At 41.2% G+C, this 27,719-nt stretch overlaps 1 protein-coding gene across 1 annotated transcript in view; it reads right to left on the bottom strand.

Annotated features, from left to right (window-relative positions):
• The window catches only part of HCN4 (hyperpolarization activated cyclic nucleotide gated potassium channel 4), an 820,325-nt gene that overhangs the window by 42,136 nt on the left and 750,470 nt on the right, over nucleotides 1–27,719 (bottom strand). The window contains exons 4-5 of the mRNA XM_085643909.1: nucleotides 11,576–11,794; nucleotides 1,771–1,917 (exon numbers count right to left, since the gene is read on the bottom strand). Coding sequence (XP_085500035.1) covers nucleotides 1,771–1,917; nucleotides 11,576–11,794 — 366 coding nt within the window. The remainder of the gene's footprint in view (nucleotides 1–1,770; nucleotides 1,918–11,575; nucleotides 11,795–27,719) is intronic.

Genomic DNA, 27,719 nt, shown 5'->3' with positions numbered 1-27,719 from the left:
GGCTGCCTTTGGCCGTTGGGAGGCAGAATTTAAAAAATGAGAGGCATGTATTTCAGACTCATAGGTTGTGAGTGTAGTCGTAAGTGTGTTCAATATTGAGTTTTCCACCATTCCACAACATTCAGGAGCTGTGATAAGACCACATTCAGACTCTACAGGACAAGAATGCAATTATTACAGGTCCTTGATCTCAGAGGGAACAAGAGGTGTGCTCCATAGTGCTTTTGGTGTTCAAAACAGAAGAGGGATTTCATCTAGTGATAGACCTCAAACACTTGAACACATTTGTGGAACGCATATCATTCAAGCTGTTGACACTCCAACGCATAATCCTTCTATTCCCTCCAGGAGACTGGAGGACAACATTAGACAAGTTGGATGCGTACCTTTATGCTCTGAAGACTCCTCGGTGCTGCACTGCAGGGCAATCATTTCACATCCCAGGGTTCAGATGACCTACAGGACCATACCATGAAGGTCATTTCGCTTGGGGATATCATGTCAGCCATGAGTATTGGGGAATTAGAATTATTTTGTACAGAGAACCCTTTATATCTGTTCTCACAGACTAAATTGCTCTAAGATTGGATAATTCCTTTCTACTGAAAGTTATGTTTTCCTTTGTGTTTAAGAGGTAATTTTGCGTTCTTTCTTTCCCTCTCTTACTTAAGAAAAAGAATAGCTATGTAATGCGCACATACCTCATTTACTTTATCTCCACCGAACAAAGCCATTTAGAAGTCCGATCATCTATTTGTAACAGGTCAGAGACAAAAAGCCTCTGGAATGTCTATAAATCATTGGACTTGGATCAACTATTTCTTCGTGAAGGTTCCCCTTCCAGATGGAATTTAGGGTAGATCTACTAGGGGTATAGCAGCCTCCTGGGCAGAGATTCAGGAGTCCCTCTTTCAGACATTTGTAGAGCTGTCACTTATGCATCCCAACATACTTTTGTTTTAAAATATTATTTGCATGGGTCTAATTTCGAGTGTGATAAATGTTGATTTGTGGTAGTATAATCTATCTTTTCATGATTTCATTTCTTATGCCTGTAAACTCAAACAAAAGACACCTCTGGAAAATCACTGGGTGCCGCAGTATAGCTTTTTGTTTTGATATTTTTCTATTTATGTTTCATCGATCGACAGTTATGACTTTCATATACCTCATGTTGTTAAGACCGTGACAAGTAACAGGGATGTGGAAGTAATGTCTGGATTACTTACCAGTACTCGTCATTATTCCTAGTCTTACTCTTCCTCGTCCAAGTCATACCTTAATATGTCCTGCCATTTATGAAGCTGGATATGTTCAGGAGGATTCTGGCACTGCTGATCCCTTCTGACACGGCGTTGACGGGAGGGGCTTGCTTTTCAGCATTTCTTTTGTTTGGCTGCGGGATCATTCTGTGTGAGAGGTGAGCCCATCTCATATTGGTATGACCAAGACGATGAAGAGCACGACTAAGAGTACATAACCGGTAAGTAATCTAGACATTCCTTACACCTTGGAGTGGCTCATTCAACCTCCCCGAGTGGTCATGAATAGAGGTGTGTATGCATTATTTACCTCTCGGACTGGCTTTGACAGTTTCGCCGTGCTTGTGTAAGGACTAATGTGCATGCATTCCTTACCTCTTAGAGTGGCTGACTCAAGCTCACAGTGCAAGGACAGTGTAAGGACAGGTGTGCATGGATTCCTTACCTCAGAGTAGCTAGCTTAACCTCCACGAGCTGGTGTATGGATAAGTGAGCATGGATTCCTTACCTCTCGAAGTGGCTCACTCAGCTCCCCCAGAATGCTCTCTTCATCAAACATTTTGCCCTGGTATCGGTGCTCATAATAGTCGTGGATACGCTGGCGCATGTCTGCAGGGAGCTTATGGAATGACATATACTGCTCCACTTGTTTGTACTGTTTGAAGAAGGGAGAGAGAGATATATTTACTGATGGTTAGAGTGGCCTGCAAACTGAAGATTAAAGTGACAAGCCTATTCGATGGACATGGTGTATGTGAGCCACTTTTAAGTGGGATGAAGAAGGTGGGGGTCTATAATGTGATGTGGTCAAAGACAAATAACTAGAAATCCTTTCAAAGTAGCCCTATATATGTAATTAAGGGCACAGCCTAAAACAAATCACCTAACATCCCGCGCTTCACACAAGGTGCTATTTTAGCAGTACGTGGAAGCCTCTCCATGTGTTTTCTGTTACTACATCCAAACATATCACACAAAACAAACCTGTATCTAAAATAAGCCAGACCTAATGGCTTTGCCAAGGCTTGTTAGCAGTGTCAGCTAAATGAGTAACAAAAATAATTTTGTGAATAATTAGAAATAAAAATGTGGAAAATGCAAAATTCAGACTGCTCCAGCATTAACTCCATCGCTCACAGTTGCGCCCTGTCATGAACACCCACCCACAGTCTAAACTCACTCAGACACCTCGATACGAGAACTCATAACCCTTCTTTGAAGCCATGCACTGTTTTCCAACGGCACAATGAATTGCCATCAATGCTCTATGCACTGGGCACCAGGTGATCCCACGGAACAGGCCCCGTCTTCCTACAGCGGAGACTGTAAATTCAAAACAGAAACCTAAGACCCCAAGTACCACCACTCCTGATCATTACCCCTTCTAAAACCATGCTTTAGAGGAGGCACCTTCTCTGTTCAGATGTTCAAGTCCCGAAGAAGCTGCCAAGGAGAACAGGGATCAGCAACAGCCATCTGAAATCCAGGAAGACAAGGAAGTCCTTCCCAAAATCAATTGTCAACAACCTCATGGACTACAAGTCAGTTGGTGTGTATGTACAGCACGTAAAGCTATCCCTCACACACCTTTCATACACTGCTCCATGCAAAGGACACGGCCACATGCCACTGCATCATGTCTGGGGAACAACTCTCATATATAATATCAAAAGATTCCACTTATAGATGAAAATGAAACCTTCTTTCAACCTTATGCAACAAATGCAGCTTTGACTTAAACTGCAATGTGCTTCAAGGAGACACCAAGGGGCATAAATGCAGCACAGAAATGCTACAGTGCAATACATTGCAACAGACAGACCTAGATGCACCGCCTGGACGGAAGCTAAAGAGGAGAGGGTCTTGTTAGGCCTGCACCCCCCTCCCAGCCTGCTGCTGCCTCTGGAGGCTCAGCAGGGAGGATTCTTGTTAGCATTTCTTACCACTCAAGTGCAAATATGAATTCGAGAAATGATAATGAAGTTCGAAATCCCCTGCTGAGCTCTAATGAATTGCTAATGACAAGGGAATCTCAGTACTCTGAATGAGAGGGGGGGGGGGGGAGAGAATTCCTAGCCAGAGACAGACAGAAAGACAGACAGGAACGATAACCTGCATAGATGCGACACACACTAGAGGGCGGCTACACGAACCCTGGCTAAAACGTGTACACAGACATACACACGAAGACATTTCAAACACAATTAAAACCCACATAACCCAAGAGATAGGGCACATACTCGCACACACTGAACACGGGCACATATATTGACTTCACACACAGGCCATGCAGATAAATAAAAACACGCACACCCTGAATGTACACACATTCCCCTCCCTCCACATGTAAGCAGTAGAAGACAATGAGCTGCTTTGCAAGACCAGCACAAAACATGGGCCACACGAAGGCCAAAATAGCGAAATACAACTGTTGCACAGAGTACACGCTCTTAAAACATACTGGAGTTCACATCACAGACACACACATTAACAATCTTCTCACACACGCACATCATTCTCAGGCATTTAATATTCGAAATAGATGTTCATACGCAGTAAAACAGACACACATACACACTATTTTTAAGGACGATTATTCGAGTCAGCACAGAAGCACATGCATGGTGTTTATGTTCAAATTCGCTGGATCCTCACAAATATATTATCTGTCTGGGTTCAGTCAGATCTCAGCATCATTATGGGAGCGGGCAGGGGTGTGTGGCTTGAGCAGTTACAAGATGGCCGCATCCGGCTGAGGCTCCGTGTTTCGAGCGGGACTGTTCCTCATCTCAGTCTTTTCAAACCATTTTATAGTTTTCCTGGAGGAGCAGATGCACAGGTAGCTATCTTTTTTCTCCAATTCATAGCTGTTTTTGCCTGTTTTCCTCCGCGCCTCGCCATTTTGCCTGCGGCGGGACGCTGCTTTTATTTTTGGCTCATTTAATTCGTATTGCAGGCAACGCTGATTACTTCTTCTCAGAGCTTCTGGTTTTTTGGCATTTTTTCTGAAGATTCAATTGCTTTCTCCCTTCTGCAATTTTTTGAGGAGACATTTCCCTTTCAGCGCTGTTTACTCTCCTGAACTACCTGACATGCCTGCAACTTCTTTTTAAATGCTGGAATAACATGGGGCTCTACAGGGTGGCCTCCTCTATATGAATTTATTTCTCTAAGCACTGGACTTTCTCCTGTTGTTGTGGCAGCAAATGTGTCTGGTTGTTCTGCATTGAGTTTGCTCCTTTTTAGCTCCAGCAGCAACTTATATTCTGTCACCTGTGGCTAGCTACAAAATTCTTTGAAGTGTTCATCTGCTTGAATTTTGCTCTGTTTCAACCCTGTCAGCAGCTTGCCAATAATGTCCCCAGGTCATGTTTTTGCTGTTTTGGATTCTTTTGAGCTGACCTCATAACCTCTTAAACTAATTTGTTTTTTGGCGACCTCTACACCACTCTGCACGTTGTCACAGTGAACTTACAAGTTACGGCTTTGCCTTGTTTTTCACCATCTTGATCCATCTTTTCATATGGAGCCTACCTACTCTCTGGGTCAGAAGAGTACCCCTGCCGGTATGTCTTCCCTCCTCAAGGACTATCACTGCTGCCTCCTCTAAATGCCAAAAAAAGGAACCAACCTCTCCTACCAAATCTCCTCTCCCTATAACAATCGAAGACCTCATGTAAGAGATAAGGCTCATTAAACCATTTGTTCTTGACACCAATGTTACTATTCAGAGGATGTAGGAGAAATGGTCTACCTTAGACTCAAGAGTGTCTGCTGTGGAACAGAAAATCAGCGATACCCAAGACGTGATCCCTCAGGTTGCTGCTATGTCTAAAGAGATTTCTCTCCGTAAAATGCAAACGGAGGACTTAGAGAATCGCAATAGGCGCAACAATCTTCGTATTTACGGTATTCCTGAGGGAGAGAAGGGGTCCAACATGCTTGCCTTTTTAAAAACACACATCCCTAAAATTGTTGGTCTCAAGAACCGCACCACTCTCAACCTGCAACGTGCTAATCGCATCGGCCCTAAATCCAGAGGTTCTTCTTCTACCTAGTCAGCCAACTAGATAATCGTTCTGCTCCTGGAGTACACAGAGCTGTTAATGGTTCTCTTGGCAGCAAAGCTAAGAAAGCAGATGCTATTGGTCTGGCCGCAGAGTCTTCTTTTCCCAGGATGTGACCCGTGCCACTGCTGCTCGTTGCAAGGAATTCCTTTCTCTTCGTCCGACCCTCTGCTCCATGAACGCCAGATATGGCCTGGTACATCCGTGTTTCTTCAAGGTCCTACTCCTTTGATCGTCCTGAAGATCTAAGACAATTCATTTCCTGTCATAAAGGAGATGAGATGGATTTTGGCGGGGCATGAGCGATGTCTCCTCATGTCTTATTTCATGTGTTTTGAGTTTTCATCTCTCATTCCAATGTTCTGAAGACTTTTGTCTTTTGTTGTTGGTTATGGCTTTTTGTGCTATTGACAATTGTTGCTATCTGTCTGCCTTCCACAGAGGCTATTTCTTATCCTCTCTTTGGTTTTTCTCCACAGATGTCTTTCTTCATGTACAGACCCACTTCCCTGATGTCTCCTCTCTTCCCGACTTCCCTTCCCACTGCTAATGTTCATAATCACTCCCAATGTTTGGTAAGTGTTAACTCGCTCACTATATACCTTTGTTACTGTTGTCTGCTTGTTATTTATCTTTATTTGCTCTCTTTGTTGCCTCCTGTTTTGTGATAAATGTTTCTGTGTTTCCCTCCCCTAGTCTACTATTATGAGGTTATTCGTTATGCTACTGATTATCTCTGCTTTGGTGTTTTTCCACAGCTTTTTCCCCTCTCATTCAGCTTCATTCCCCTGATGCTTCTTCCCTTTCTGCCCTCCTACCCTGTTTTTTTAACTGTTTACAGTTGCCTTCACTGTTTGGTAGGTGTTAATTCTTCCATCTGATACCCTAGTTGAAGTTGTTTGCTTGTTTTATTCATCTCCTTCCATGGTTTTTCTATTCTATGTTGTCACTCTCTTCTCCTATATTATTTCTCTCTAGGCTTCCTGTTCTCTGTATATTCTTATTTATTCAATGGTTCCTGTCGTTTCCCAATGTCTTCGCTGGCTCTGCCATCTGTCCTTCTTGTGCGGCTCCCTGCCTCCACACGATACTCTTTTTCCTCCGGATTTACTTTCCGTCATTCTTGATTGAAGCCTTCCGGCTTCATGTCAACCTCTATTTTCTTTACCATCTTCTTTCTTTACCTTCTTCCTTTTCCTTTCTCTATCTTCTCTCGTTTTCCTTTTTCTGTCTTTTCTTCACTGACCTCTGATCCCTTTTTTATTTTTATTCTCACTTCTATCATCTTCTACTGCTTTTTACTTTTTTGTAATCTTTCTTTTTCCTCTCTTTCATATCCTTTCCTCTAATTTGTCTTTATATCAGCCTCTTGACTCTATTGGATTTTCATCCCTTTCTCTCAAATTTATAATACTCATGACGATGTTTGATGCTTTTCCCCCTTCCGATGACTGACAATGTTAGAATTATTTATTGGAATGTTAAAGGCTTACGAAACCCTGTTGAAAAGCAAAGAGTTCTTATGCATCTCGCCAAATTACAATGTAAGATTGCTATGTTACCAGAAACACATCTTAATGATCAAGATGTTAACTCTCTTAAAAAACAATGGGTTGGCCATATTTGTAATTCCCCAGCTAAAGACCAGAAAAATGGAGTGGTTATACTTTTTCATAAGTCCCTTTCCCTTACTATTGAGTGCGAAGACAAGGATACAGATGGATGATGGCTTCTTCTTCACACCCATATAAATGGATCCCGTTTTTCCTTCCTCAACATTTATGGCCCCACTGGCATTGATCCCCAATTTTGGTTGTCTATGTCACACACCTTTCACTCCTGTTCTGACTCTAACCTCATAGTGGGCGGGGATTACAATCAGGTCCTAGACCCTTTTATAGGTAGGAAATCGTCCTCTAGGTACATCCCCAATAAAATGCAAACAACCTTAGCCAATACAATGCATTCTAGGGGCCTGGTTGATGCCTGGAGAATATCTAATCCTGACTGTCTGGAATTCACTTTTACTCTCCCACCCATAACTCCACCTCTAGAATTGACTATATTTTTTTAAGCCCATACCGTCTCCCTCGTTAATAACACGCTGAGATTGGTTCCATTCTCATCTCCAATCTTGCTCCCGTTTTCATTACTGTAGATCTCCCCTCTCCACCTTCTAAATCCCACTGCTGTCGCTTCAATAACTATGTCCTCAAAGACCCCACCTTTACTGAACGCTTTAAAAAGTTTGCTTCACAATTCTTTCTTTTTAATACTAGCCCTGATATGCCCTTTTCGAGCATTTAGGATGCCTTTAAGGTGACAGCCAGATGCTTTATTATTGAATATGTGGCCACCAAAAAGAAACAATGTCTTAAAGAGTCTGCTTCTATTCTATCTTCCATCAAACAATTGGAGCATGCATATTTTTCTTCCAATAACGAAGCTACACTTAATAATCTGGTCCAGACAAAATTGACTTTTAATTGAAAATCCACTGAGGCTGTTTCCGGGACGTTACTCAAAATTAACTCCAAATTTTACGGTGGGCGCAATCAAGCCGGTAAATTGTTGGCAAACTATTTAAAGATCAAGTCTCACCGTTCTAGAATAGTTAAAAACACTGACGAAAATGATGTCCATCACTTTAAAGATGACGAGATACTGTCTTGCTTCATGGAATTTTACAAAGTATTATACAGTCTTCAATCTTCTCCATCTGATGCTGCTTTGGATTCTTTATTCAATTCATTACCCCCCCGTTCTTCCCCTCCTCCTGATTGTTCTCTGTTAGAAGCAGATATCTCCCTGCCTGAAATCAAATTGGCCTTGTTTAAGCTACCCAAGGATAAGGCTTCTTGGCCGGATGGCCTTACCGCCGAATTTTATTCTTGTTTTTCTCCAGTACTTTTACCTCATGTTTTGTCTCTTTTTCAATAATTTGTTTCTCACAAAAAAGGCTTGTGGCTCCTTTCTTGAGGCCATGATTTGTTTGATTCCAAAGAAAGATAAAGATCCCTCCTTTTGTGCTAATTATCGCCCCACTTCTTTGATTAATTTAGATTGTTAGATTTTCGCTAAAGTATTGGCCCTACGCATTAATCATGTGCTTCCAGAACTGATTGGTTCTGAACAGCCAGGTTTTGTTAAGGGTCGGACTTAAGCTGACAATTCTAGAACTTTTCTTAATGTTATTTGTCTAGCTTCCAAGAGTTCCTCCCTGTTGCGGCCATAACCCTTGACGCGTAGAAAGCTTTTGACCGTATACACTAGCTTTTTATGATGCGTGCCCTTAGGTGGCATGGCTTTGGCCCATCCATCCTGTCCCTAATTAATCTGTTATATTCCTCTCCTACTACTTCGGTTTTTGTTAATGGATCTCAATCATCCTATTTTCCTTTACAACGAGGCACCCATCAGGGTTGTCCCCCTTCCCCCTTGCTTTTCATCCTCTCTCTTGAACCTTTTCTTCATTCTCTGCGTTCTTCCTCAACTGTTCGCGGTTTTCTTCACAAGGCAATCAAAATCTAATTTACTGCCTATGACGATGATATTATGCTTTATATATCTGATCCCTCTACCTCCTTGCCAGCCTTCACCGATCTACTCTCCTCTTACACCGCCCTGTTCGACTACAAGTTAATTTTTTTAAATCTGAGGTGCTCCCATTAAACACATATTGTTTGAAAAGTATGTTTGATGGGACCGATTTCAAATGGAATACTAATAACATCACTTGCTTGGGTATTAAGTATACTTCTTCTATTGCCGGAACTGTTCAGCTTAATTTGGAAGACTTTTAATTGAAAATTAATACCATGGCAGGACAATGGTCTACCCTCTTTTTGTCATGGTGAGGTAGACTGGACACTCTCAAAATTATGATGCTCCCTATTATCAACTTTTATTTGTCCATGCTCTCGGTCAAACTTCCTCTAAAATTCTTTAAAACCCTCAATGGTGCTCTGAGAAAATTTCTTTGGAATGGTCTTTATCTCTCTTGTCTGCCCCTAAGGATCGGGGAGGTGTTCACTTTCCTAATTTCCGACAATACCACTCCTCCTTTTTAATCCGTCAAGTGTTACCTTATCTGTCCACTTCGACAGATCTTCCTTCTCCTGTTTGGCATAGATTGGAGGAATCTCTGATCCACACTTTTCCTTTTTCCTCGTTAGCTAATTTTTTCCATCCTCCTCGCTCTTTTAATGCTCCGACCATTTCCTATTTTATTTCCACCTTTCATCCGGTCAAGCGCAAATCTTATACTCTCCTTCAATTGTTTTTAGATTCTCCTTTATGGTACAATAAGTCTATTAAACAGTCCAATCGTACCATCTTCTGGAAAACGTGGGCCACTAAGGGGATCTTCCAGGTTAAACATCTCTTACACGGATCACATTTTCTCTCTTCCCAGGAAATTCTTTCCAAGTTCGGCCTCCCTGGCTCCTCAGTCCTTAGATATGACTCCTTACGATTGCATTTAACTACTCAACTTTCTTTACTCACCGGTTCTCCTCCCTCTGTTTCAGATCCCATTTTTGAGCCTCTGTTCACCTCCTCTTACATTCGTGCCTCCCATATTTACAAATATCTTTATTTTTCTTCTTCTAACCGCCCCAAGAGTTAAGTTGAACTTGTGTGGGAATCCGATTTGCTACGTATCCTCTCTATTCACACATGGAATTCCATATGGGCGTGCATACCTCCTGTACTGCTAACACCACCCAGACCCATTATTACTTCTATCAAAGATTATTTTTAACCCCACTATCTCTTTCCAAGTATAGTTTGGACCTCACCCCAAATTGCTGGTCTTGTGATAATACCCCTGGCTCTTTTTTACACTCCTTTTTTCTCTGTCCCAGTATCACTTTGTTCTGGATTAAGGTGTGCAAATCAATCTCCTCTATCTGCTCCATTACTTTTCCCTTTGATATTTAGTCCATTTTTCTAGGCAGTAATTCTGCTTGGTGGATTGGTTCTCGCAGGGTGGGCTTCTTTGTGGATTTGTTAATTGCTATTGCCTTTCAGATAATTACACCCAATTGGAAGGATGCCACCAAGTTCTCTTTTTCTGCATTGTGGAACCTTCTCTGCTATCATCACAGAATGGATAGAGCTTCTGCCATTACATCTAAGCAACTTATCCGGAAAGAAGCCTTCTGGTCTCCACTCACCAACTATCTATCTGCATTACGCAACAAAGACAGTTCCTTCGTCTTTCAACCCCCATGAGCACTCTGTGATTTCTTATATATGAGTTTTACTTTCAATGTTTGATGTTTACTCTGTTTGCATATAATTTATTGAGTGTATTTTACCAGTTTTTACTTATGTTTTCCATATTAGGATGTTATCTTTTTCTCTCTTTCTTTCTTTTCTCTTCTTCTCTTTTTCTTTCTTTTTCCTCCTTTTTCTTTCCTCCGCTCCTCCTTTTTTTTTTTCCTTTCCTTTCTGTTTTTCTCCTCATTCAAAATTGTAAAAATTGCTATTTCTTTTACAGTACAATTTTTCACTAACGCTTTCATTTTCCAGTTTTATTCCCTTGGCATTGTTGTTCCCCTCACTTTTTCATCCTTCCTTATTATATATTTTGTCTGCTAGATTTTGCTATTTTTCTATAATTTTTGCTTTATTGTTGTACCTATGTTCTTACTAGTTTCAATAAAGCTCTTTAAACTAAAAAAAAAAGAATTATGGGAGCGGGCACCCACAGGATTGCCTCAACATTACTACTTGGGCAGGGCAACTATAGTTTGTTCGTTTTAGATAAGGAAACCGATTTCTAGGTTAAATCCGCCTTTTCCAGGATCTGCTTCCACATACTGTGCACTGATAAAACACAAACACACAGACTGCGGTATCACGCTGTGATTCATAACAATTCCCAGTAGGATTAACAACCTACAAATCAATCAGAACGTATCTCTTTGGCTAGAATCTTTTGATTGGCAGAAGGAAACCCATTCAGGCTACTATGGGCAATAATGACTTGACAAACATTTTTTAGCCCCTGAAATCACAAACTTTTCCCCCGTTTTCGGGAGAGACATGCACCTTTTATTTGCGTTCACTGCTAAACAGTTTCTTACTTCGACTGCCTACGATCATCTCTGCATGAAACGAACCACGTTAACAAACACACACATTTAATTTACCCATAATCCCCCGTACACCTGACACTGACAGCACAGTCTGTCCAATCAGCGGCACGGCCAGCACGGACCGTGTCACGCGTATCCTCACCTTCTCTTGGTACTGCCTCCGGGAGGAGTCCAGGGACTGGATGAGGGCGGTGGCGTGGCCGATGAACATGGCGTAGCACGTGGCGCCGACGATCATGCTGAGCATGGTGAGCCAGACGTCTGACATGCCGACGGGAGCCTGCTGCCCGTAGCCAATGCATAGCATGTGGCTCATGGCCTTGAAGAGGGCGTACGAGTACTGCTTGCCCCACGAGTCGTTCTGCAAGGGACAGACAACAGCAGCGTTACCGCCCCACCGCCTTCCGCACCCACATGAAGAGTCTATCTCGCACAGCTCGAAGGAGGCATGGGCACCAGGTAATCAAGATGAGAAAAGGCATCGAAAGTGGCATCATTTGCATATGGTTCACCCCGTGTCCACTAGGTGTTGTCAGTTCAATTCCATGATATTAGTGTTGTGGCTGGGCGCTAGGGGGCGGTAGGGTAATGCTATAACAAGAGAGCAGTCGTGATTAAGAAAGCGGTGTGATTAAAAGGGAAAACATTCTCTCAGAATTCAGCGCAGGTCAGATCTGAGGCATGGGCTAAAGATACCTCGCCCCTACTTTTATCCTCTTTGGGGCAGATTTACAAGCCCCTAGCGCCACTTTTGCGTCACTTTTCCCATGTTAAAAATGACGCAAAAGTGGTGCAAGGGGCTTGTAAATCTGTCCCTGAGTTCTTTAGGAAGACTTAGGGGGGAGAAAAAACGTCATCGAGAGAGCCTTCTCCAACCTATGTATTATTGAGGCCAACTATGAGACCGTCCATTTGAGTCAGATAAGAGGTCATGGGTGTCTAATGCAGGTTTGAAGACTGAGCGGGTATTATTGAGCCCCATTTTTAGAAATGGGACGGAGGAACCACGGATGTCAGTTCAATTACAGTGCTCTCAGGTGAGATGTCTTTCTTCTGAATGTGGGGGAGGGGCCTGGGTTTGGTGGCATGGCGGAAGTGACGGTATTGACAATAATATTTAGTGGGTATTAACCCCTTCCATGCTGCGCAAATTCCGCCGCTGTGCTGACGGAATCTTGCGCGGGCGTGGTCATGACGGAACGGTTCCGTCATGAGCACAGCTCAACCGTGGCTCATGACGGAACCGTTCCGTCATGAGCACAGCTCAACCGTGGCTCATGACGGAACCGTTCCGTCATGAGCACCGAAGGGGTTAAATGTGAATCAGCCTGTGGTATGGGAAGGGTGTCAATGGTTTTGATGTCAATTGATTTGGAGTTTTTGAGCTACTGGAAGATCTCCTTGAAAGGGAAGAAATTATGGCTGTTGGCCTGAACCATGGTGGTTCCATTGCTTTAGATGCTAATGATGTAGTTGTATTACTGATGGTGACTCTTTCTTGACCAACTCAAAGGACTGTGATTTTTGGCTTCTGATATTTCTGTGTGGAAATGACATGGTTGCAACAGTATCTAAGGGTTGTAAAGTGGAGATGTTATTTTACTTGTGAGGTGACACATTTAGTTTGCATTGGTGATTTATACCAGGTGCTGAGCAGGCGCTGGTTTATTATAATTTCTTTTGTTGCTGAAAGAACCATAGATGTGTTAGAAAAGGGTAAATTGTGCACAAATAGAGATTAAGAATAACTTGTAGATCTGCCTATACCTGGTAATAGGAAAGTGGCAGATGAACGGTTAATGGATGGAATGCTTAAGTCAATCTGAGCCACTGGTAACAATATAAGAGAGCAAGCAATGAGGGGTGGACAACTCAAATACATTATGGTCATTGGAGTGTCTCTCAGAAAAAGAGTACATAGTGATGGGTGAGGTCCTTGAATTAGCCTCAGCCAGAGTAAACAGTGCAGGCAGGCCCACTTCCAATATGGGCACCATTAATCTAGTGTTATTAACAGCGAACACTCAATGTATTTGTCACTTGCAAAAACTCAATAGTTTAGACTTTTCTTATAGTGAAACGTTTTTGAAATAGCGAAGCCTATGTTGGGGTCCATAGACAATTTGTATTTAGTGTCTAGGTTCTCTGGGACAATGGCTGTAAACCAGTGAATGTTGTGCGATCCTTGCTAAGGAAATCTTGCTTGAGCTTGAAGTTCCATCTGACATAGAATGGTTTAGCTAAATTAATGTTTAGTAAGCAAGTGATCGTTTTCTAAGAATTATTGTGGGTAAAATGAGGTTCAACCTTAAATGACAGTAATTTGAGAGGCATAATTAAAAATATGTTGGTAATGAGTATCACTCCTTAAGACAGTCTCATACTTTACTCTGGCTGCTGCCCTGAGTGTTACCAAGCAGTACAGACAGCCACATTTAAACTTTTTTTTTTTTCCCAGGATGGCCCGGAAATGAGCATTCAAGACTCTCTGGCATTAAAGACTTGGGGCATGATTTAGATCTCGGCGGACGGGTTATTCTGTCACAGTGATGATGGATATCTCGTACGCCGAATACAAATCCCATGATATCCTATGGGATTTATATTTCAGCAGACTGAATATTCGTCACAGTTATGACGGAGTAACCTGTCTATCGAGGTCTAAATCAGACCCTTAGCCAATAGCTGCTGCTCTGAGTGTTGCAGAGCAGTACAGAGAGCCATGTTTAAAAGTGTTCGGAATTTTTGGGGTTTCTAGATCTCCTGACATCAAGGACTTAGTCAGTGTGTCAACCTGAGACAGGGACAGGATGTAGCAAGGGGAGGGAGGTAAGACTATAATGCTATTTAACTGATACTTGAGGGTCAGGGAGTCATGGGGATAGGAGATAACAGAAGAGAGAGAAGAAGCAAATAGCTAGTGAACAAGAAGGAAGGTAAGTAAAACAAGATGAACCAGGAGCAAACAGAAAAGTGCATTGAGAGGAGGAGTGATAGTATAAAAGGGAAAGAGAGAGTGAGACAGAAAGAAAGGGAGGAGCAGGAAGAAGAGGATGAGAAGGATAAAGTTATTGGATGAAAAAATTAGGAGTAGAAGGTAGAAGAAAAGAGGAACATGAATTGGCTTTGACTTAGAAAGAAAAACACACTCAACCGAATAACGGTCACCTCAGTCGAGAGGCAGAGGAGTGGCTGACCGTGGAGTCTAGATCACTTATCAGCCTCCAGAGTGCTCTTGAAGTACAAATCTTGGCAGTGAGACTATCAGGTACATAGGAGCAGCGTGAGTTGTTGCAACTAGTGCACATTGTGAATTGCTGAAATGGGTGTACATTAGGGAGCGACACCGTGAGGAGTCTGCATTGTTGTAGCCATCATTACAACAAAAGGTATTGCACCACAGGGGCACAGAGGCCTGACAGGACCACTTCATCACGACTATGGCTGTCTCGTACTACTCAAAAGGGCGCTGAGGGCCTCTTTCATTGTTTACAGTAGGGCTTTGCCACCATTGCCATATGAAAGAGAGCACGCACTGCTGAGCAATGTGGGAAATTCGCCTTGTTGAGATGTCATTGATGGGCAGAGTGAGCACCTTGAGGTTGTAAGAGGTCAGAAGGGCACCGGTGAGCCCTTTCAGGAGGAAGCACTCATGTGCAGTGTGTGGGCTAGCGCTAGTAGAAGCTTGAGACACTATAATTCTGGTCGATATGTGGAACTGTACAGGTGGGCACCATACGGTGCAGGCATTCATAGGTAGGGTGAGGAGCTGGCACTGACAGGCAGGGTGAGGAGCAGGCAGCATACACAGTCTGATAAGCCTGCGCTGGCTGTTTACATGAGGAGCCTGCGCTTGTTGGCAGTTAGAGGAGCTGCCACTGGTTTGCAGTGAAACACGTGGAAACTGGCGGGTGACGTAGATAGCTGCTCTGAGGGGGCGTGTGAGTATATAGGTCTGGTGGAAAGTTTGGGGAGAAAGTGCTGGTGGGCAGAGTGAGAAGCTAGTACTGTCAGGGACTGGTCAGCGGAGAGAGGAGTGTGTCTTGGGAGGTAGTACCCTGGAGGGCAGTGAGCAAAGATGGGCCGATGGGTACACAAATAGCTGGTACTACTGGGCAACAGCAGCAGCTGGCTCTCAGCAGTGTGAAGAGTGGGGCACTATAACGTGTTGGCATTAGTGAGCAGTGAGGAAAGCTGGCAGGCATAAGCAGTGTGAGAAATGTCAGTGGTATGCAGTGAGGACAGATACTTGGTGGGGGTTTGAAGAGTGCAAAATGGTGGTGAGCAATTACGCCCAACTTTAACAAACACTGAATTTCACTCCATGTGCCACACTGATGTTACGTTCAACAAAATATGAATAGTGAGAACTTGAAATGGTTACAGTTTGACCAGTATAATACTTTCGTTATGGCAACATAGTAGAAGTGCGCACAATATTTTTATTATTACGCCTTGAAATCTGTCGGCTGCAGGTGTCCAGGCATGACCTAGAGATTCACGACTGTTTTCATATTTTATGTATATTTTTAAATATTATCTTTAGCACATTAATATTTTTTTGCTTTCAATTACCATGTTTCAACAAAATTAAACACCTTTAACAAATATATATGCTATTGCCATCGTTCGGTGTTTTAGCTTTAAAACTGTTTATGTGTATACTATATTTTATTTTAATTTGATTTACTATAGAAATTATATTTGTTACTTATGCCTAGGTTAGCTATCAATATCAGGAAGCTAACAATCTCAATGAAATCTTTATTAAACCCTCTAAGGGACACATACTTGTGATTGGTCATGACAGACAAGACTTGGTACTGATAGGTGACATGGAGCGAGAAAAGGGCCTGATCCTTAAAAGATGCCTTGAGAGGCGGGGCTTGGGATGTGGTAGGGTGGCCATAGGTTTCTGATCACTTAGGAAAACAGGACTGAACAAAGAGCTGGGCTACACAAGGGAGTGGTGATGGAGCAAGGACTTGTAGAAAAGAGACTTGCTCGAAGGCAATGCTCTCATATAACTCGTAAGGTCATACTAATTAATGTATTGTGTAATTAATATGCACTACATTTCAAATATCAAGAATAAGAGAAGCTTGCATATGTGTCTTATTAACCAGTAACTTGAGTGAAATCTAAAATGGCCATTAACGCGGGAAATTGCATTGCCCATGTGTCAACTACGTCTACGTAGTTATGACAAACTTTTGCTTGGAGGGAAATTTCTGCACTTGCGCAGACACCTCCAAAATGGCCGCTTTGAAACTCACATGCTAAGCATCTGCTTTGCTGAAACTAAATGACACTGTTTTACTAATTGCTAATGTGGGGAGAGCATATTATAGTAAATGGAATTAGAGTAGAATTAGGTGGTATACAGTGAAATCATTTTATTTTGGAATTAATGTATTTCTTTCTGACTTTCTTATTAGTTCGTATTCGGGCCTTTGTCGAAGTCCAAAGTCTATACCCCATGTGATCGTCGCACATGCGCAGTCTAAGTGAGCCAGAAGCCACACTGACATCCTTGAAAGCCATCCAAGAAAAGAAACAGAAACACACCCTGGGACCCAACATGAAGTCCTGTGAAAGAAAGAAAAATAATACTAAATGTATACTTTGTGATGATAAAAATTGTGAATACGGGTAGGAATAAAGATTTGAATAGAAAATTAAGGGGCGGGATCATTAAACAATGAACTAAAAGAAATGATTGAAAACCTGACATGGTGTGATGATCATCCTCTTTGTCTGCCTAACCAGAATTAGGAGTTTGTGAAATTGAAACATTAAGGGGTGGTATATGACTTTAGAAGGGTATAATTGAGGTAGTTTAGTTAATTAGTTAGAGCAGAGAGACTGGAATGCTGCAGAGCTCGGGATGCTGTCGGAGTATCGAGCGAATGCTGAAGAAGAATCTTTTTGCAGACTTAGAATTTAAGCCAAATAATTAGAAGAAGATCGCGGAAGAATCGAGGAGGAAGATAGTTTCATAGAGGGGTGCGACGCAGGCGTCGGATCTAGAAGAGGTCACCTTATCCTGTCCTGAATCCTGAAGCCTTTGTCTCCTGTCCTTTTTTCCCGGGGGACCTTTCCCAACTCCTTGGCTAAGGGGTGGGTTTTCACATCATTCTAGGTAACTATAATGTTCTGTAGAGTTTTATGTGTACTTCTCTCTCTATCCTCTCCTTCTATACCGTCATTGAAAGTCTTATTTAATCTGTATTATTCTTCATTCCATGGGTGACGGAGTCCGGTCTGTACTTTGATTTTGGCTCACATGAATTTGATTTAGATTAACATTTAAAATTCTCTCGAGTCTGTGGTTATTTTGTAGCAAAGAAAGTAGATTTATTCATGTAATTTCACCATCAACTATTTCAACTAATGGTCCATTGACCAGAGGAAATAACTTTTTTATCTGTGAAAGATTTAGTTAAAAATGTTAGATTACTAAATCTCAGACGGACAATTATAAAATTGACCCCAGTGGATTAAACTGGCCTGTGTGAATGTGTGTGTTTATGGGCCCAAGGTGAGTGTGAGGTATTAGAGTATCTGAGGCTGGTTAAACGCTGGATCAGTTTTTCTGGTAGCAGAGGATGGTTATTATTGACTAGTTTGGTGATAAACATTGATTTTTTATTGATTTATGTTTTAACAAACCTGTTAAAAGTCTTGTTTTATGTTGTCTGGAAAATTCCCGGGAAATGAATAGCGGGTGGTGAATGGAAGCCACACTGCAGTGAGGTTACTCGTCTGTTAGAAAGTACTGATAAACTATGCAGGGCTACCAGTGCTAAATTAGGGACTATTTTGCTGTATGAAAGCAAGAGTGACTAATAGCAAAGGGTTCGCTGGTGAAACTTTAGTGTTAAATCACCTAGAAAGGGTAACATCGAAGGAGTAGCAGGTTCTTCTAAGCTTGGATGAAGAGTAAGCGGAAGGTTTTACTCGCAGTATATGAAGAGTAAGCAGAAGGTTTTACTAGTAGCAAAATAATTATAATCTATCCTTTTGGTTCTAGTGGAACAGACAGAGTAGCGAATGTTTTTATGTTGTTATTAATGAGAACTTAATGCGAATTTTCAAAAGAAAATAAGATTTCGTATTACCTTGTGAAAAGAGGGCCATTCGGCAGAGTTGTACAGACGTCACTGGGAGCCGCGCTGGGATTGGTTAAAGAGGCGGGTGTGTGTCGAGAAAGGAAATTGTAAAGGAGGGGTCAGTTGGAAGGAGTACTACTGATGTCATAGAATGCCGCGCTGGGATTGGTGGAAATTGTAGGTGTAAGACAAGAGCAGATTGTAAAGGAGGGGTCAGTGGTGAGGAGTTATACTGACGTCACAAAAAGGCTGCGCTGACATTGGACAAAATTACGAGCGTGTGCTGGATTTCGATTGGAAGTTTGAATAAAAGCTGATTTTGGATTGGTAGGTGGAAAATTATATGGTTGATTTCTATTGGTCATTTGGTACAAGTCAAACTGACAGGAAACTTGAGGTTTTGCAGACTATTGTTTTATGTATTCACAGTACAGAATGTATGGAGAAAAGAGAAAAATGTCACTTGTGAAGAGAATTAAGAATTTCTTTAAGATAGACAAGCCAGTATAGACCAGAGAGGGGATTTCTATTTCTCCTTCTAAAACGCCTGCTTAATTTATGATGATGGAAAGAGGATATCATACGTGTGTATGGATGGAAAATTGGATAGAGTACATGAAAGGCGAGGGTGTTTTGGCTTTTCCAGAACATGGCACATTTAATAGAAGAAGTTTGCAGAATTTGAGAACGCGAATGAATGATTTAGATCCGAGACCTAGAATGACACAGTATAAGGCACTAGAAGAGTGGGAAACTGAATCATATAAGAGAGAGAAGAAAAGAAGTGGGAGATATCTGAGTCATTTTCCAAGGTATTTGCGTGAGTCACGTGAGGGTCAGATGAAGCAATAGAGAAAAGCAATGGTATCAGAAGCATTATATCCAGTATTAAAAGTTGATGGACAGGCAGGAGGAAAATGTAAGGAGAAGACTAAACACTTGACAATGACAGGTTTTGGAGAATCAGAAGACGAGTTTATGGAGGACATTTTAACTAGAAACCCACCACCATATCAGGAAAAACCGAGAAGTACTACTCCTAGTGCACCAGTTTTTGGAACACCTTTGGTTCCACAAATTCTACATGATACCACAGTTAATAGGGTACTTCAGGATAGCGAAAGGGATGCTTTAAATAAGAATAGAGAAGAATTAATACAGAAAATAACGCAATTGAATGTATACCTCGAAAAGAAATTGTAACAACTGATGACCAAATAAGTGAATGTGATTCAGTAATATCTTTAATGGACTTGCCAATAAGGGAACAAACCAATGAAACCCCGAGAAAAGTTATACCTAGTTGTTCAAAAGAAGCAAGATCAGTGACATCCTGCAGAGTCAGAAGTGCTACAGCAGTGACTCCAGAGGAACTGTGGAGATGGGCACAGGGAATAGAAAAACAAAGTTCAACCCCAAAAATATTGGACATTTTTAAATTGAAAGTGGAATTAGAAGAAAGGATAGCTGGAAATGTGGGCATAGATAGGCTAAACACTTACAGTGAAGAAGAGTTGCTGTTCATATGTAGAAGCAAAAGAAATGCTAAGATATTTCATGAAAAATTGACAGAGCTTGCCTCCGAAATGGGGATTGAAATAGGGAGATGGAAATTACTACAGAAGCCATACAGAGCAGAATTTACTGATTAGGATTTGGAAAACATGAATGTGTCTGGAAGAAAATTGCAGATTAAGGAGTTAATAACCATTTTACAGAAATGGGGAGACTTAGACAGGTGGAAGACTAGGTGGACAAAGAAGAAAGAGGAAGCACAGGCAAATCGGACCGCATCTGAATATTTACTAAAAGAAACAGGGAAAACCGAGAGATTGTGCCAGATGAGAGAAGTTCCCGGGGGGGGGTGAGGGGGGGGATGTGCATATTCCATGGAGTCGACAAGATATTTTGTCATTTACTAATGATTTTCCTAAATTCAGAGAAAAATCAGTTGAATGGTACACGCAGGTTGAAAGGTTTGCGAAGGTTTCTAAGGTTTTGTTGAAGGATTTGGATGCTCTGTTTGACATAGTGGTGCCTGTTGATTTATGGAAATAATGTAAAATCACAGTTGATTGGCCCAGTGACGAGTACCCAAGAGACCAAAAACAGGAGCCCCTTCAGATGAGGTAATGAAGAAGTATCACTAGGTGATTACTTTCTTGAAAGGGAAAATCCCACCAAAAGAAACAGATTGGGTAAAAATAGATAGAACAACCCAAGAACCAAATGAGTCTGTACATGTTTATTATGAACGCCTATTGCAGGTGTTCAAGCAGTATAGCGGATTTGAAAACATTGGAGATAAGGACATGGGTCATTTTGTGTATTGTTTTGTGTATGGTTTAATACCAGAAATTTGTCAGATGATTCAGCAGCACATGTTGTGCTGGCAAGGAAAACCCATAGACTAAATACTAAAGTATGCCAAGTATTGCGGAGATGATATTGAGAACAGACGTAAAAAGTTAGAGGAGAAAGTGATGTGGGCTCAAGTGAAATTGGCAGAACATCAAGAGCTTAAATTAAATAGTCAGACTTATGATCAATTGAAAGGACAGAATGATAATGTAGCAAATGGGGGAAAACCAAGAGGACGAATGAGTAGAGAACAAGCAAAGAAGAAATGTCCTTGTCATGGGTGTGGAAAATTGGGACATTGGAAAAACGAGTATAAGTATATTCAGAATAATAATGGCCCATATCAAAATGTAAATCCACAGACGCAGAATGAGGTGATAATGAGTCAACCGCAGCAGGTTGTTAATCAGCAGAGTCAGGTGTCATCTTCCCCTATGCAAAATGTTGTGAACAGAGCAAAGTACAGTACGGATGCCGGATTTCCAGGAGGAAGTGGTAAGAAAAATTCTGTAACTTCCTAATTTCTTTTGCAAACTAGTTGCATCAACGAAGATGAATAATGACGGTGCCTGAGGGGGGAGGACGAGGAGTGCGTACTTGGCGCATCCTTGCCGGTAGATCAGTCAGGTCCATTTATTGATGGGAAAGTAGAAGGAAAAGATATCACTTTTATGTTGGACACTGGTGCTACCCGTTCTACTGTAAGAACAGCAAACATCCAAACCTACCCCTCTCGGGAGAAAACATCCAAGTTGTAGGCGTGTCAAATAAGCATATTAGAACCCCAATTACAGAACCCATGGAGGTGCGTATTGGCAATTTCAGAGAAATGCACAAATTTGTGGTGTACGACTCTAGCCCAGTAAACTTGCTAGGAAGAGATTTATTGTGTAAGATGAACTGCACAATTTATTGCACGCCAGACGGTGTTGCGATTCAGACCCCTAATGAAGATAGTGTTTACAAAATAATGCTGGCAAAACAAGACACAGAGGTAGACAAGATGTATTCATTAAAGACAGAAGATGATTTACCAGAAGAATTAAAAACGACTGTGAATCCAGAAGTGTGGGATTTCACTGGAAAAGAAGTGGTGTTGATGGTAAATGTAGATCCAGTGGAGGTGACTGTGAAGGATGGTGCAGTTTACCCAAATTCCAGCCAATACAAAATGAGCCCTGAAGTTAAAGCAGGTGTTGCATCAGAAATTGATCGAATGATTAAACAGGACATTTGGAACAAATAATGAGCAGCCCTTGTAATTCACCTATAATTGGTATTAAGAAACCTAGAGGAAAATAGTGCAAGATTTAGGAAAGATCAATAAGATTGTGGTACCTTGCTGTCCTGTGGTCCCATATCCAGCAGTGATTCTGTATTAGATACCCTGGAATGCAGGATGGTTTACCATATTTGATTTATGTCACGCCTTTGTCTCCATACCTTTACACCCAGACAGCCAGTATCTTTTCTCTTTTAAATTTGAAGACCGTATTTTAGTATGGAATCGTGTTCCTCAAGGGTATACAGAAAGTCCATCAATTTTTTATCAGATTTTGAAAAAGCATCTGGAAACGCTATTTATGCCTAACAATTCAGTCCTAGTCCAGTACATAGACGACCTACTTATAGCATCAAGGTCGCGAGATGATTGTGTCACTGATTCGATTGTATTGTTAAATGATTTGGCTGATGGTCGGCATAAGGTATCTCCAGAGAAATTACAATTTTGTCGAACTGGAGTTAAATATTTAAGACACCAAATAGAAAGAGGAGTGAGAAAAGTAACCCCTGAGAGAATAAAAATAATAAACCAGATGCAGTTGCCACAAACTCAGAGAGAGATCAGGATGTTTCTTGGTGTAGTGGGGTACTTAAGGCAGTGGATTGTAGGTTTCTCTTTGTTAGCGAAGCCATTAATTCAGATGACAAAGAAAAGAGCAAAAGACCCAGTAGTTTGGGATGATGAAAGTGTGGAGCCTTTGTAAAATTACGAACTTTTTTTATGTGAAGCCCCTGCTTTAGGTATGCCAGACTATACAAAAGAATTTGCATTATTCTGTTGTGAAAGAGAAAGCTGTGCACTTTCAGCTTTAACCCAAAGACATGGTTTGAGCCGACGTCCAGTAGCATGCTTCTCTGCTACCTTGGACCCTGTAGCATCAGCATTACCTGGTTGCTTAAAAGCAGTAGCTGCTACTTGCATGAGTCTGGAACAAAGCGAGTCAATTGAGATGGGACATCCTATGATAGTGTATGTTCCCCATTCAGTGGGAATTCTTTTGACTAGAACTCGAACACAGTACCTCACACCTATTTGAATGACTAAGTATGAAAGAATCATTTTGGGAGCCGAAAATGTAACAGTGATTAGGTGTACCATGTTAAACCCTGCCACTTTATTGCCAGATGTACATGGAGAAGAAGTAAGAGATGAAGTTGAGCATGATTGTCTGGTTGTAACTGAGTTATGCACCAAGCCCCGTCCAGACATACATGAAAAACCCCAGAAAGAATCTGAACATGAGCTATTTGTAGATGGCTCGTGTATGAGACATGAGGAAGGAGGATTAAGTGCAGCCTATGCTGTATGCACAATATCTGGAGTAGTTGAAGCATCCTATTTACCAGGAGTCAAGTCTGCACAAGTAGCCGAATTGATAGCTTTAATTAAAGAGTGCAAAATTAGGAAGAATTGGAAAGTAACCATTTTTACTTATAGCCAGTATGGTTATGGGGTTGTGCATGACTTCGGCCAGCTGTGGCTGCAGAGGGATTTCATGACTTCTTCGGGATCCCCTGTTAAAAATGGAAAATGTGTAAAGGAACTATTGGAAGCAATACAATTGCCAAAAGAAATAGCAGTGGTCAAATGTGCTGCTCATTAGTCAAGAAATGACTATGTGGTGGCAGGTAATAGATGTGCTGACCAGGTTGGTCAATACTGTGCCAGAAATAAAATGGCAATAAACAAGAAAATTGAAACATGTGGAATCAGCTGCCAACTTATGCTATTTTCAGCTTTGGAGACATGGGATGAGGTGAGACAATTGCAGGATGAGGTAGAAGTGAGTGAAAAGGAAGGTTGGATAAAAATAGGGTGTCAAAGGAGAGAAGAAGATGACGTGTGGATTTATCCAGATGGCAGACCAGTCATGCCAGATTGTTTGCTCTCACAACTGGCTAGAATATATCATGGAAACACACAAATAGGCAGGAACACCATGATCAGACTTTTCAGACAGGATTGGTACAATCCAAGATTTAGGGCAGTCGCAGAGAGCCTTTGCCAGCGATGTCTAACTTGCCAACAGATAAATCAAGGCAGAAAAAAAGTGGTCAGCTGGGGAAAAATTGGAAAAGCAAAAGGACCATTTGTAAGGTTGCAGATAGACTTCATACAATTACCACCGTGTAGGGGACTAAAGTACATCCTTGTTATAGTATGTTTGTTTTCACGGTGGGTGAAGGCATACCCTACTAGAAGAAATGACAGTATAACAGTTGCCAGATTGCTATTGAGGGAGTTGATTCCGCGGTTTGGTTTTCCAGTAACTTTGGAATCAGATAGAGGATCTCACTTTAATAATGAAATAATTCGGTTAATCTGTGAAGCATTTAAAATTGAACAAAAACTGCACTATGCATACCGCCCAGAGGCCTCTGGAGTGGTGGAAAAAATGAATGGCACAATCAAGTCAAGACTGGCAAAAGTGTGTGCATCCACATCACTCTGTTGGCCAGATGCATTACCTCTTGTTCTGATGGGACTCAGAAGCATTCTTGACAGAAATACATGGCTGAGCCCCTATGAAATTCTCATGAGAAGAGCAATGAGACAAGCATTTATACCAGGACACAAACTGTTGAATATAACTGATGATCTGGTATTGGACTACTGTAAAGGATTGGCTGAACTTGTGCGTTCTGTCTCTCACCAGGTTGTAGAAGACGCAGTTGCCAGGCAGCCGGATCAAGCACATCATTTGAATCCTGGAGACTGGGTGGTAGTGAAGAATCACACCCGAGAGTCGTGCCTAGCACCCAGGTAGGATGATCCAAGACAGGTCATACTGGTCACAACAACAGCAGTGAAATGTGCAGGTTTGCCTAACTGGGTACATGCTAGTCATACCAAAAGGGTTCCAGCACCTGAGGAACAGGAATCACAACTGACACAAGCAGTTGAAGCCGCTGAAGGTTGTGCAGCTGAAGAATCTAGAACAACAGATTCTGAAGAAGCTGACAGAGAACAACCGAGCACAAGTCAGGACGATTGGATACCAGTGGTTGTCATACCCGAGGTGATTGTTAAAACCAGAAGCAGAACTAGATTAGAAAGACAGGAAACTAGAAAGGATCAGTCAGGTGTAGAAGAACAAGCTCAGGAAAAGGTGAATGAAACTGTTGGAGACCCTGAGCATGACCAGACAGGGAAAGAAATCAGTACTCAGACAGACAACAAATTTATTGAACTCGAGCAGGGACAGACAGGTGTAGAAGAAAACGTTCAGGCTGCAGAAAAGCAAAGTGCAGTAAGACCTGAATAGGACCAGTTAGGAAATGAAGAACAAGTTCAGGAAGAAGAAGAACAAATCGAAATAAGACCTGAACAGGACCAGATAGAGGAAGAAGAACATGTTCAGGCAGATGAAGCCACAATAATAAGCCCTGAACAAGGACAGATAGAGAGGGACTCTGAAGACGAATATAATCAAATTGTGCTACAACATAACGAAAATAAAAGGGTTCTTGAAAGAGATGAGGAAGGTGAAAGTGCAGTGCAAGCCAAAAAGGTCAGAAAGGGTGATAAATGGCCAGGTGGTGTCAAAAGGTCAAATATCTCTTAAAGGCAATAAGTGGGGAACCTGAACAAGTGAATGAAGTCCCTAGTCAGTCTGGACAGTCCATTGAGAAAGTCCGACGAAGAAGCCAAAGACTGAGAATCTTGAACAATAAGTTCAAAGGCCCTGAGTGGACCTATGTGATACTTGAAGAACTTGAAAATCTAGACTTAAATGAAGAGAGTGACGAATAAATAATTGCAGATCAGATTGACGAAGGAGAAGTGAGACCTCCTTGAAGTAACAAAGATAAATAATAATTAGTAAAGCAAAATAAACAAAAGAAGAGAAATCTTCTTAGACAAAAATGGCTGAGGATAGAGTTGCTGGAAGACCAAAATGTAATTGTATAAAGAAGTGCTGTAGAATCTGTCTATGCAGCATATTATTAGTAATCATAGTTTGGCTATTATTAACAATAGCAGTTTCTCACTTAATGATAACAGAAAAGAAAAATAATACTGTCACAAATGGAAAGTTAGCTAACATAAAAGTAGATAGAGTAGAATAGAAGCACCAGATGATTTAGATTTACATCACACTGTGATAGATAATGACACTGCTTTAAATGTATTTACAAAGTTATTGTTTCAGTATGTAGACACCATGGAGATTAGTGATTGTTATGTATGTATGAAATTGCCAGCTACAGTAGCAGAGGGTGTTACATATCACCATTTACCATTAACATATGGCATTTCATGTAGTATATTAACCAGCTTATTTTATAGGACAGGAAAGTTACAATATTATTATTCAAAATTAGATGTGATATTTTCAGAGATTCCTATTGGAAAGAGTTTGAATCCAGTACTTAGTAATCAAGCTGCACAGTTTATGGGGGAATTTTTCTTGACACAGAAGACAATAGATATAGCAGAAGCACACAAAAACAATTTAACATGTTCATTACATGAAGAAGAAAATATATTTTTGAATTTAGTAGAGGAAAGGAGACAGGACTTCCAAAGAAAAGCTTCCAAAAAATAAACCTTAGATTCCTCAATGGACTGAGAAAGAGGGATTTTATACAGCTGGCAAGACTCATGCAGCAATGTCCCTAGATTTTGAAAAGAAAGGGAAGACTTGCCTCCATAGATTAAAAACTGACTATAACAATGTATTTATTGAATCCATTGAATGTGAAGATAATTTCTTAATTCTTGGAGGTTGGAGACTAAAAGGGGTACAAATCCAGTCTTTCCTGGAGTCTATTATGTGTGTGGGAATAAAGCTTACTTTAAGCTACCTGCACGCTGGTACGGGAGTTGCTATTTTGGAAAAGTATTCCCTAAAGTTTATCATGTAAAGATAATCACTTGAAGCAATGAAAACACAAAAGAACTAACACGAAGAAAGAGAGCTCGTTTTTCAGAAATAGTAGGTGATATATTTAGTGCATTGATACCTTTAGTGGGAGTCATTCTGAATTCACGTAAAATTTGTCAATTGTCCACAGTAGTTGATAGTCTATCGACTGATACTGCTGGGGGTTTCTTAATGATCAATACAGAAATGTTTGCAATTAGATCAATGGTTTTACAAAATCGACTTGCGCTTGATATATTACTAGCAAAAGAGGGCGGAGTCTGCAAAATGCTGAAGGCGCAACATTGTTGCACTTATATACCGGACAAAAGTGTAGAAATTGGAGGATACATCAAAAATATTTTGAAACTGGAAGAAGAATTGAAACCACTGGAAGTTGATAGTGTGTGGAAGAAACTAACAAATAGTATTACTTCAATAGGGACTTGGGGCCATATGTATGAACACATTTTCTCATAGACACAGAATGGGTAAAACCCTTTGATACATCTGGCCCTTGGTTTGCTAATGTAGGGAAGAGTTTTATGGGTCAAATAATACTACCAATAATTGCTATAACAGTATTAGTCTTAGTAATGATGATATGGTGCAAATGTTGTAAAAATAGAAAAAGATATGAGATAAGTGGAAAGGTAAAGAA

Source organism: Triturus cristatus, chromosome 3_1, assembly GCF_964204655.1.
Source record: "Triturus cristatus chromosome 3_1, aTriCri1.1, whole genome shotgun sequence".
Classification (NCBI taxonomy): domain Eukaryota; kingdom Metazoa; phylum Chordata; class Amphibia; order Caudata; family Salamandridae; genus Triturus; species Triturus cristatus.
The sequence above is the reverse complement of the archived record's forward strand: the minus strand, read 5'-3'. Positions and strand labels throughout refer to the sequence as shown.